The sequence below is a fragment of the Medicago truncatula genome, chromosome 2 (assembly GCF_003473485.1).
Source record: "Medicago truncatula cultivar Jemalong A17 chromosome 2, MtrunA17r5.0-ANR, whole genome shotgun sequence".
In the NCBI taxonomy this organism is placed as follows: Eukaryota; Viridiplantae; Streptophyta; class Magnoliopsida; order Fabales; family Fabaceae; genus Medicago; species Medicago truncatula.
In genome coordinates this window covers 31,674,306-31,687,312 of record NC_053043.1, presented here as the reverse complement: position 1 = coordinate 31,687,312, position 13,007 = coordinate 31,674,306, and the positions used below count along the sequence as shown (strand labels likewise).

The 13,007-nt window shown below is 34.1% G+C and overlaps 1 protein-coding gene and 1 pseudogene across 1 annotated transcript; one reads left to right on the top strand and one right to left on the bottom strand.

Annotated features, from left to right (window-relative positions):
* Positions 1–4,448: 4,448 nt before the first annotated feature.
* On the bottom strand, positions 4,449–6,602 carry LOC25480737 (pentatricopeptide repeat-containing protein At3g48250, chloroplastic-like; annotated as a pseudogene).
* Positions 6,603–8,422: 1,820 nt separating this feature from the next.
* Positions 8,423–12,594, top strand: LOC112418138 (zinc finger BED domain-containing protein RICESLEEPER 2). The gene is made up of 2 exons (XM_024774403.2): positions 8,423–8,640; positions 10,395–12,594. Exon 2 carries the CDS (start codon positions 10,404–10,406, stop codon positions 12,396–12,398), a length of 1,995 nt encoding a protein of 664 aa, XP_024630171.1. The 5' UTR covers positions 8,423–8,640; positions 10,395–10,403; the 3' UTR covers positions 12,399–12,594.
* The last annotated feature ends 413 nt before the right edge of the window (positions 12,595–13,007 follow it).

Genomic DNA, 13,007 nt, shown 5'->3' with positions numbered 1-13,007 from the left:
AGTAGGTAGTCTGTTTATAAGGTAAACAGCAGCTAGAAAAGCATGATCCCAATAAGTCAAAGGAAGGGAAGCATGGCTAAGAAGAGTTAGACCCAAATCCACAATATGTCTATGTTTTCTTTCTATGACACCATTTTGATGGTGAGTGTGAGGACAAATGAGTCTGTGAGTGATTCCTAAACTAGTAAGATATTGAGTAAAAGATCTGAATTCACCCCCCCAATCAGTTTGAATAGATTTAATGGAATGACCTAGCTGAAGTTCAACCATAGATTTAAATTGCTTGAAAACAGTAAGAGCATCAGACTTGTTTTTAAGCAAATAAATCCAGGTGAATCTAGAAAAAGCATCAACAAAGGTTATATAATAGCGGTAACCAAGAGAGGAAACAGTTGGTGAAGGACCCCATAAATCACTAAACACAAGTTGAAGAGGGTGAGTGTATATAGTGTGTGAAGTGGGTGAATGTAACCTGTGAGCTTTACCTATACAACAAGCATTGCAAAAAGTGGAAATATCTTTTTCTTTATTGATTGTGGAAATATTACAATGTTGTAAAACAAGTTTAAGAGTATGATTATTAGGGTGTCGTAGTCTTTGATGCCACAAATTGTGAGATTTAGATGGCATCTGATTATTACAAGAAGGAAATATGGTATTAATAGTGGAATCAGGAGAAGTAAAGAAAACAGAAGGGGATGAGCACTTAGCAGTGTCCATGGAGAGACTGGGAAAGGTGTAAAGACCATCAGGACCAACACTGCCACGAAGGAGAACTTCTTTAGTGTCCTGAGATTTAACAACACAATAGTCAGCATGAAATTCAAAAAATACAGTATTATCTTTAGCAAACTGACTGACACTGAGAAGGTTTTTGGTAATGTCTGGTACATGAAGTAATTTATTAAGGCTTAAGGTTTTATGTGGTTTAAGGGGTGAGGGAAAAACACTGGAACCATAAGAATGTATTGGCACACCTTGACCATTTCCTACGAAGAGCTGGTCAGGACCTTCAAAAAAGGACTGCTCCTGTATGTTTCTAGCATCACCATGTAAAATCTCAGAGAAACTAAACTCATTTTCTAACTAACTTTTCAATCTGAATTTCTGATTTTTCATTGATTGTGAAAACTGTTACAATCAGTCTTATATAGGAGATTAAGGGTTACCTGATATAGCAGGTTAACCTGATATACTACAGGCAGGTGGCAGTCACTTGACAGTTGTTCATAGCTGTCAAGTGCCAACTGTTATCCACTATATCTATTACAAGCATATACAAGTTACTACTCTTATAAGGTCGCTCTGATACGTAACGGGATGGGGTTAATGCTATAACATGCTTCATTCTTTTACGTGAATTGCCATGATAATTTATTTTTGATAAACTCTTTTGAGATACTCTGTTGGGGCCTGCGTGCCAAAACGTTTCATATGAATTATGTTTATGATTTTCCGCTGCAATGTTTAAGATATTGGTTAAATTATTATTTAACTGTTGGACTATATTATATGTGATATCCCGTTGTTTGATGTTTACTCTGATAAATGTTATGTTTTTAAAGAAATTTTGATATTGGGAAAACGGGGTGTTACATATATATCGCAGGAAAATATAATTAGATTAAAGGAATATGTGTTAAAAAGTTTACCGGTTAGGCAGTGATACGACAAAAGATCAGTTTCTATATTTATGCCGGCCATGTTTTCTAAAATAGCGATGAAAAGAATAGGGTTAATAGTGATGAAAAGAAGAGAATCAAAGAAAAGAAAAAGGTATGTTAACTAACCAGATGATTATGTGAACATAATCAATTGCACATAATGATTTGATAGATAATCTATAAAACTAAAACAATTACAGTAGATAATCTATTAATCTTATTTTAAACCCTAATTTGAAAATTCATAAACTGTAAAATCAACAAACCGATCAAAAACAAATGATTCAGCTACTCTCAATTTCAATTTCACAACAACTGATCAACAAACATTTACAATATGCAAACAACACTATAAATTTAGCAAACAACACTATTCAACAACTATCTGTTTATAATTTTAAAAACAACATTATAGCTTGTTCTGTACAACGAAAATGAAAGTATACTCACAGTGTCGAAGTCGTACTCGACGATGTATGTTATGTACTTTACTTGTAGCTTGTTGATTGCCTTGTCATATTCTGAAAGTGTGTTTTTGAGCAGAGGACCTATAAAATACGAAAGTCAAATTTTTGTCATGTATATATCGCAGGAAAATATAATTAGATTAAAGGAATATGTGTTAAAAAGTTTACCAGTTAGGCAGTGATACGACAAAAGAGTTTCTATATTTATGCCGGCCATGTTTTCTAAAATAGCGATGAAAAGAATAGGGTTAATAGTGATGAAAAGAAGAGAATCAAAGAAAAGAAAAAGGTATGTTAACTAACCAGATGATTATGTGAACATAATCAATTGCACATAATGATTTGATAGATAATCTATAAAACTAAAACAATTACCGTAGATAATCTATTAATCTTATTTTAAACCCTAATTTGAAAATTCATAAACTATAAAATCAACAAACCGATCAAAAACAAATGATTCAGCTACTCTCAATTTCAATTTCACAACAACCGATCAAAAACAAATGATTTAGCTACTATCAATTTCAATTTCACAACAAACCATTAAAAAAAAATGATTCAGCTACTCTCAAAAACAAACCCCGATCAAAAACAAATGATTTAGCTACTCTCAAAAACAAACCGATAAAAAACAAACCATTAACAGTTGAAATTGAATCGTGAACCAAGAGAAAAGGAAGAACCGATTTGTTTTGTTGAAATCAGATTTAGGAGTGATGTTGCTTGTATATGTCGTGAACCAAGAGAAAAGGAAGAACCGATTTGTTTTGTTGAAGAAAATAGGAGATTTAGTTATGAGTGTGATTTGGCCGATTTGTTGAAAAATAATAATAATAGAACAAATGAAATAAGTAGGCCGATTAGTTTAAACAAAAAAATAGAAAAAATGAAATAAGCATTAAGGTTAAAACAGTAAATTAAGGCATTAGGGTTTAGGTTAAAATTAAGGCTAAAATAAGCTTATATGTTAACTTTAATATATAATAAGAAGAGAAGATAAGTCACGACAATCCCTAATATTTTAAAAATTGTCGATAAGTCTAACGCGTTACCAAAAATCGGTTTGTGAGGTGAAGATTATCCCCACTTATATACATTTTTTTAAGGAACTTATATGCACATTTTTAGATCATCTCTCATCAAACATAGGACTCATGACAAATATTATGGCATTTTTTGTTTAATACGCGTTAATATTATGATTGAAAAAACATTTTTTAATTATGTTTTTGTTATCCTAAATTGATCTTGATCAGACCGCTAAATTTTGAATAGTGTCTTCAATAATTGATGCGCATTTTAGCTTGTTAAAAAAAATTGGTGTGGTTACTTTTTCAAGGGTATTATCTCTACTTAAACAATTTGATGATTTGCAAATTGATTGAATGAATAGAAAGGTGTGTGTAAGGGTATATATAGGTGAGTGAAAAGAGTTAATTTAGCCACAAAATAACGAACTTGAATCGAATCACAAAGCTTGAATCGATTCAAATAGCGTAAAACAAGGAGATCTGAAAGCTATGAAGATTGAGACAAATCACAAGATTTATGAATCGATTCAAGCATTTTCCATATGAAGATTGAACCGATTCAAATCTACATAGTCAATAAATTGAATCGAATCATAAAGTTCAGAAAAAGATTGATATGATTCAAAGAACAATGATACAAATCAATTAATCAAAGGTCAGATACCAGAGAGGTCAAATAAATCGATTCAAAAATTTCAATGAAAAGTTTGAATCGAATCACACCCATAAAAACCAAAGATACATGAGGGAAAGGATGATTCGATTCAGAATTGCTTTTAAAACAATTTGAATCGAATCAGACACACATAAAAACACAATCTGACCTTCAAGAAACTCCTAAACATAGTGCTAATGTTTGTTAACATGTGATACTATTGTAGAGGACCATAGATCATGGATTGACTAGGGTGTTTTATAATATAATTAAGCTATTTAAACAAAAATCATAAACATCATCTAATAAAAAACATCATCAAAACCTAAACTAAAGAGTAACCACAACAAAATTATAAGAACAATAATACTAAAATTCCTCCAAACTTTTATCCACTTCATTGTTGTCATTAGTCCACCCTCGAGTGTGGAAATCGTATGTGTTTGATTAGCAATTGTTTGGTTTTGTGTATCAATCAATTTGTTTTGTGCATCAATTATTCTTTTATGTTCTTCAACATATTTTCCATATTATGAACTCACATTGGAAGTGAAACAGGTTCCACTAAACTATATTCTATTTATCAAGCATGTACATACATCCACATCATTTAGAAAAACATAAAAACTGGGTTAATTAAACCTTTTTCAATAAATAAAAAAACTTGTACTGATCATACATAAAAACTTCTAACAAAATCAAAAATAACTTGACTGACACCATATATTATGTCCTAATGGTTTTCCAAGTGCAAAGACAAATCCACCTAACAGCTTGACAAAAGTTATTAATTAGCTGATTAAAGACAAGATGATACTAAGAAAAACAAATCAGGGATCAAGTAGCAGCTATCTGACTATCGGTCGCCTGACTCTCGGCCGTCTGACTCTTGGATGAACCAAAAAGTTCGGAGATTTTGCTATGCTTCCTGATATGGTGAGGACACTTGTACAATAGATCTTTGGCCTCTGAAAGTCTACCTTCTTGAAATAAGGATTAAAAAATTTGAAGGTAAACTGTATGGGATGGGTAATTTTTTAAACTCAACACCCTCAGGAATTCTGCAGCATCCTCCATGGTCCCAAACTTCGAAATATGTGACACAAATGGTTCATGGTATGGAGGGTATTGTTTAGACTTCATCAAACGAAGAAGGTCGAGTGCCTCCTCAAACTTTCTGACTCCTAATAGACTATCAATCAGTTTCTTGAATGTAGCTTGCCGTGGACATGTACGACACTTGGCAGATATCTCTAGAAGCAACTTGTATGCAGCATCAACTCTCTTTTGCTTAAGAAAACCATCAACCAGAACTTCCAACAATTCAGCATCTGCATCATTAGTTTCAATCATCTTATAGAGATTAAGTAACGCATCGTCTAGTTTGCAGGCATCACAGTACCATTGGATCAAGATGGTCCAAGTCTTGATATCAACCCAAATATTGTTAGCTTGCATATCATCAATTACCTTAAGTGCTTCTTCAAACCTACCCGTTTTGCAAAGTCCGAAAATAAGTTGACTGTAGGTGATGTTATCTGACTCGTAGCCAGCATTTTTCATGGTCTCGACAATCTTTTCAGCTTCATCAAATTTCCGAGCACTTGTCAAAGACCTATGAATACCATCATAGACTGCCTTGGAAAGAGTATACCCTGCCAACTCGAATTTCTTAGCTACCCTGAAAACTAAATCCAAATCCAGCTTATCGCTTGCAGATGTGCTCTTTAAAAGCATAATGCAATCCAGAACTGATGGCTTATATGAACTATCCATCATATGCTCATAAAGCTTGACAACATCCTCCATCATCTTATTCTTTTGAAGCTGCCTCGATATCCTCCAATTCATGACAGACACTCTTCGTCTCCTCAAGAATACTCCAAAACTCTTCAATTGACTCCACTCTAGGAAGAACTCTAGCAACTGCATTATAAGTAACTGTATTCCGTTGATAACTAGATTTCTTTCCAACCCAATGAAAAAACTTATAAGCCTTTAAAGGACTATCTCGAAGCTCTTTCATGACCCTAATCACGAAATTATCCGAAAGAATTTTAACCTTCTCCAGTTCATTCTCAACCTTATCATCCCAATCAGACCCTTAAGTAATGCCAACCACCTTTTTGACAACATTCTGCATTGCATTCTGCTCAAGCATCCCTTTGTAGAAATGTGAAAGCGCAACAACATCACTCTTCAACTTCTCCCCTTTTAAACTCCTTGAAATCGTCACATGTGTCTCTTCATCTAAATAGAACCCTTTTTCTTTCATAGCCCTAAGAACAATCCAAAACTCTTTCATACTCTTATTACTAGCTAGAACCCTAAGAACCAACTATAAACCGAAGAACTAGCCATAAACCACTCTTTCTCACTGACCCAGTTGAAAAAGGTAAAAACTTTAAGTGGGTTTTTATCCAATCGCTTCAAAACATAAACAAGAGTTTCATGGGTCAATGATTCACGACATGCTTCCAACTTGAGACCAATCATTGGTAAAAACACGCTCTAAAATCATGTTGGGTTTTGAAGAAAAATAGTGTTTTTGATGATTGTTGTGAAAACATAACAAATCTTTGGATCGATTCCAAAGAGGGAGTGAAAAAGAGGAAGAAGAAAAGTGAGAAACCTGGTTCTGGTTCCGAGCTGTGAGAACTCGGGATGATGATTTGAGATATCTGAGGGACGAGGTCATTGCTCTCATTTTGTTTTCGGAGATGAAATTACTGTGCGACACACAGGTTGTGTGTTTTGAAGGGTTTAAGGTTGAACGATGGGTTTTGTTTTGTGGTGATACTAAAGTTTTGTATATATCAAATAACTTAAATATGACGTACTAAATTAATTTTCAATATTTTATTAAACTTTAATAAGTACTTTAATTCTCCAGTATCGAGTAAACCATCAAATTAGTCTTTATATTTGTAAGTCATTCTCAAATTAATTCCCGATTCTATTAATATTTCACATTAGTAATTATCGTTGCCAAAAGTTTCTCAATAAGGTCTCTCTCTTTATGTGTTTTGTCACATAATGAGGGACCAAATTGAGAAACTTTTGACAAACACAAAGACTAGTTTAAAATATTAATAAAGTTAATGATTTAAAATATTAATAAAGTCAGGGACTAGTTTGGTGGTTTACTCTAAGAGTTTCATACCACTAAAATAGAATAATTCCTTTAAAAAAAATAAAATGATGCACTTCAAGAAAGATTGCAATTAAGGAAAAAGAAAAAGAAATGTGTGTTATATACTCGTCCCTAACTCAAACGGTGCGTTTTAACATTTATTGTGCCTGAGATTGCTCTTCGATTTTCTTCTTCTTCATATCCCATCAAACTAGGGTTTTCACGGAAACCTAATCTTCGTTTTTTTCACCCTTCACAATCGCATCGCTGAAACCGAGCAATTCTGCTACACGGTACGATGCTTCTTTTCTCTTATTCTCAGTTATCGAATTCGTTTTCCAAATTTACGTTTTTCAATAGAAAAAATATTTTTTTTTTTTAATTTTAGTTTTTACAAATTAAAATACAATTCTTTGTAGTTGTAGAATCAATTTGTTATTAGGTTTCAAAACCTGTATCAAAATCATACCTTTTTTTTTGCAGTTTTGTTTTTTGGGTTTTAGTTTATATTTTTTGTATAATATTGTTTTAGTTTGTGTATAATGTAATTTGGATTGAAAGGTTATGTGTTTGATTTTTATTGAAGAATGAGACCTTGGGAAAAGTTGGTATTTTTGTGATGAATATTATGCGGGCTACTAAGATAATCTTTTTTTTACTCATTTAGTGAAGATGTTTTAATTTTGTTTATTGAAGTTTTTAAAATTTGTAAAAAATATATCTATTTTAGCAGTCTGTAGCAATTACATTACTGATGCAAGACGTGTTTGGTGTCCGACATGTATGTATCATTGTGTGTCTGCTGTTGTTAGTGGTTCAGAATTCTTAGTTTATGCAAATTTAAAAGTTAAAACATTTTTGGGAAAATTGTTCTTTTCAACTTTTGAAATTTCTCTTTTTCCCAACTTCCGCTGGCCTAATGACGGTTAACTACAGCCGGTCACTTCTTGAATTGGTTTCAACCGACTTTGAAAGTGTTCGGCAGCAGCGGCAGTTGGAAAAAAGAGCAATTTCAAAAGTGAAAAGATCAATTGCCAATGACTAGTGTCTGTAGCTTCTGTACAAAAAAACGACTAGTGTTTGTTGCTAGATTTTGTTTTTAAAAAAGTCAGGGACTAATTTGAGAATGACCTACGAAGACATGGACTAGTTTGGTGGTTTACTCTGAGAGTTTCATACCACTAAAATAGAATAATTCCTTTTAAAAAAAAAAGAATGATGCACTCCAAGAAAGATAGCAATCAAGGGAAAAGAAAAAAGAAACGTGTGTTATATACTCGTCCCTAACTCAAACGGTGCGTTTTAACATTTATTGTGCGTGAGATTGTTCATTGATTTCCTTCTTCTTCATATCCCATCAAAATAGGGTTTTCACGGAAACCTAATCTTCGTTTTTTTCACCCTTCACAATCGCATCGCTGAAACCGAGCAATTCTGCTCCACGGTTCGATGCTTCTTTAAGTGAAAATACAAGATTGTCCTTGGTTTTAAAAAAAGAGAGAGGGTATTTTTGACAGTTTCATCAAACCCTAAAAAGTTCAGTTTCTCTTCCTTCTTTCATTCATTCTTACGCAAAACAAACTGCGCCTTTCATCTTCTCACCCAAAAAGGCATCTTCTCTCAGCAAACCGGACAATCTGTTCATCTTCTCACCCTAAAACGCCGCTGTCGAACCGTCGTTCCTCAGGTTGGTAACTTCTTGACCTCGTTTTTTCTCTGTTCTCTAAATCTTCCTCTGTGTCCGAAATCTCTCAATCTTCGTGATGACGATATTGAAAATTAAGCCAGATCCTTAATTATATTAGTGGAATCTCTTATTTCCTGTGAGATGGGAAAAGTTTTTTTATAAATTGTTTTATTAGATCAATTTCTAACTGCTAATTTGACATTTAAATTTAACATGCGGGTCTTAAATAAAGAGCTAAACTATTGATATATTACACAAGGAAAAATAAAATATATCCTTGAATGTTATTTGAGTCGGTAATTCCATGAATTGATTGTAAGTCTACCACATGATTTTGCATTTTTTCATGGAAGAGTAAATATTTTTGCTGATACCATTGTCTCTCTTTCTTGACCAACTACTACTGATGCCATTCAAAAAGTTATGAAATTTATAGTATTATTTATATAATTTGTCCAAAAAGTTATGAAACAGCGGTCATAGCGCTAGGCGTTATCCCGCTATAGCATTTTTGGGGTTGGCCGCTACTCGCCACTATCCGCTATTAACTACTATGGTCCTACCCCCGTTGGTATTGTCAGTCGAGGTCAGGGACGAACCTATTCAAGTGCTATGTGTGGCTAAAGCCACACATCCAACTTCCTTTTTTTTTTTTTCTTTCTTTTTTTTATATATATATATTATAAATAGGGGGTCATAGTCATTTTGGTCCCTGAATGTGCAACAAGTAGTAGCAATAGTTTCTCAATGTATTAAAATTCTAAAATAGGCCCTGATTTTGTACCATTAGTCAAAATGGTCCCTGTAGTGACAATAAATAAGTATATTGAAATACTAGTATGACAATATTAACGAAGTATTTTAATGTTATGGACTATTTTGACTAACGCTGTGTACAATCAAAGACAATTTAAAATTTTGATACATTGAAAGACTATTTTGCCCCACATGTATCAAATGTCTAGATCCGCTTCTGTTCCTTTCTCTATTTGTTTCTGTCTATTTTACTTTCTCTGTATTCTTATTTCAGACTCCCACTCTTTCCTGTTCTGCTCTGCCTTTCTTTGTCATTTCTTTAAATTAAGTTATGTGTATGTGCACAAATCTAGTGGTGGAGGATGTGACGATGAAGACTTAGATTTTCATGATTTTTATTACAGTTTTGATGTTCAATACTTTAGTTACTTTAAGTTGTAGATACTTCCAAGTATGTTCTTAGTTTTTAAGATATCTTAGTTTAAGGTATCTTAGTTTTTCCTCTGTCTTTTGTTTTTAGGTATTTTGATTTATGAATGTCTCATGAGATTTTAGAGTTATATTTAGAACGATGATGAGATTATCTAAAATTAAATATAAGTTTTTTTTTGTTGAGAAATATATCAGTTTGTTTTGTACTTTATAGTATTATTCATGTAATTTGTCCAAAAAATAATCAAATATCAGTGACCGCTATTTGTCATACCTCTATACGCTATCCCACTTTTGGGGTCGGCCACTATGCTCCGCCATCCGGGATTCACTATTATAGTTAAGACTCACTTTAGAGGTTGGAGGCAGGAATGCAGGATTAATATTTTAAAACCTATAATTTCTGATTTATATCGTTAAAAGCCTATAAAAAGTGTTTTGGTTCACTTCTTGAGTTTTGTTTGGTTCTCTTCAGAGCTTTTAATTCTGTTTCTTTGTAATTTGTAGTTCTGTTTCTTTGAATAAAAATGCATGTATTGAAACTAATGGGCATGCTTTTGTTCTAGGTTCATGCGATGGACATGTCTGATGCTGTGATTGTCAAATCTAGTAGGTTGAAATCAGTTGTATGGAATGATTTTGATAGGATTAAAAAAGGTGATACATGTGTGGCGGTTTGTAGGCATTGTAAAAAGAAACTGAGTGGATCAAGCACGAGTGGAACATCTCATCTAAGGAACCATTTAATCAGGTGTCAGAGAAGGTCTAACCATGGTCTAGCACAATACATCACAGCAAGAGAAAAGAGAAAGGAAGGGTCTCTTGCAATTACGAATTTCAGTTTGGATCAAGATCCAAACAAAGATGATACAGTTAGTCTTGTGAATATCAAATTTGAGCAGGCGCAGTTGAAAGATGAATCGGTCAACACTGGAAATAGCAACTTTGATCAAAGACGGAGTCGATTTGATCTTGCCCGCATGATTATTCTACATGGATATCCCTTGGCTATGGTTGAACATGTTGGTTTCAGAGCTTTTGTAAAGAACCTGCAGCCCTTGTTTGAGCTTGTAACATTGAATCGGGTTGAGGCTGATTGTATTGAGATTTATGATAAAGAGAGGAAAAAGATGAATGAGATGTTGGATAAATTGCCCGGAAAAATCAGTATTAGTGCTGATGTGTGGACTGCAAATGGTGATGCTGAGTACTTGTGTTTGACATCAAATTACATAGATGAATCATGGGAGTTAAGAAGGAGGATATTAAATTTTATAAGGATTGATCCTTCTCATACTGGAGACATACTTTCAGAAGCTGTCATGTCTTGTCTGATGGATTGGGATATTGACCGTAAGTTGTTCTCCATGATTTTGGACGGTTGTTCTACCTGTGATAACATTGCCACAAGAATTGGCGAGAGACTTATGCAAAATAGGTTTCTATATTGTAATGGTCAATTATTTGATATACGCTGTGTTGCCAATGTTCTTAATGTCATGTCTCAGCTTGCTTTGGGAGCTGTAACTGAAATAGTCCATAAGATTCGTGAAACTACTCGATATATTAAAAGTTCACAAACCGTACTGGCAAAGTTCAATGAGATGGCTAAAGAAGTTGGGATCATTAGTCAAAAGTGCTTATTTCTAGACAATCCAATGCAATGGAATTCTACATATTCAATGCTTGAAGCTGCTTTAGAATTCAAGGATGTTTTAATTCTTCTGCAAGAAAATGATATTGCCTATAATATCTCTTTATCTGAAGTAGAGTGGGAGAGACTCGCCATAGTTACCAGCTACTTAAAGCTTTTTGTCGAGGTTATTAATATTTTCACCAGGAGCAAGTATCCAACTGCAAATATATATTTCCCCGAGCTCTGTGATGTTAAGTTGCATTTTATTGAGTGGGGCAAGAATTCAGATCCGTGCATCAGTTCTTTGGTGGTTCAGTTGAGAAGCAAGTTTGACGAGTATTGGGACAAATGTAGCTTAGGGTTGGCAGCTGCTGCTATGTTAGACCCTAGATTCAAGATGAAGTTGGTTGACTATTATTATCCACAAATCTACGGTAGCATGTCAGCAAGTCGCATTGAAGAGGTCTTCGAGGGCGTGAAGGCCCTTTACAACGAACATTCTATAGGATCGCCATTAGCTTCTCATGACCAAGGATTGGCCTGGCAAGTTGAAAATGGTAGCAGTTCTCTTTCCTTGCCATGGTCTGCAAAGGACTCCAGGGATAGACTGATGGGGTTTGACAAATTCCTCCATGAAACCTCTCAAGGTGAAGGTGCAAAATCAGATCTAGATAAGTATTTGGAAGAACCTCTTTTTCCGCGAAATGTTGATTTCAACATATTAAATTGGTGGAAAGTTCACACTCCAAGGTATCCCGTCTTATCCATGATGGCCCGAAATGTTTTAGGAATCCCAATGTCAAAGGTTGCACCAGAGTTGGCATTTAACTACAGTGGAAGAGTCCTTGATCGTGATTGGAGCTCTCTTAATCCGGCTACTGTCCAAGCTTTGGTGTGTTCGCAGGATTGGATACGGAGTGAACTGGAAAACTAGAGTTGGTTTTCCCTTGCATTCTAACTGTACATGCCAATTCCCCTTTTAGAAATACCGCCATTGTAAGTTAGATCTTTTAACTTCACATTTCAATTTTCTTGACCTTTTGTATTCAGGTTCTATTATTTAGCCCACAGCCTTATGAAACATAGCAATTTAATCTTTGATATATTTTATTGCGTTATTATTTTTTCTATATTTTTTAGTTGTCGAGAACAAAGTATTTTATCATGTGCTGCGGCAATATAAGTGTGGTAAATATCTGTTGGCATAATACAACCATTCTACATCTCAAGTACACCAATTTTCCAAAAGCATATTCATGTTTTCAGTCAGCATATTAGTTTTCACTTTTTTCTTTGCTTTATGCTCATTATTATTTCTACCATGAATAGTTCCAATTCCTAATGTTAAATAACATCTGTTAAGTGATATTGTGTTGTTTGCCACATCATCACTGCCAAGTCCCAGGATTCATGTTATGTTGGCATGTGTAGCTCGTTGCATGATTTAGGGTGTGTGATTGGTCATGTGCGTTATCAACCCCATACTCTTCTCCACAAGGTATCCACCCTCCATTTTGTCCAAGCACATTCATGAAACCCTTAA

Excerpts from the sequence above, each read along its gene's own strand:
- LOC112418138 (XM_024774403.2), top strand. The coding sequence starts at position 10,404 with ATGGACATGTCTGATGCTGTGATTGTCAAATCTAGTAGGTTGAAATCA.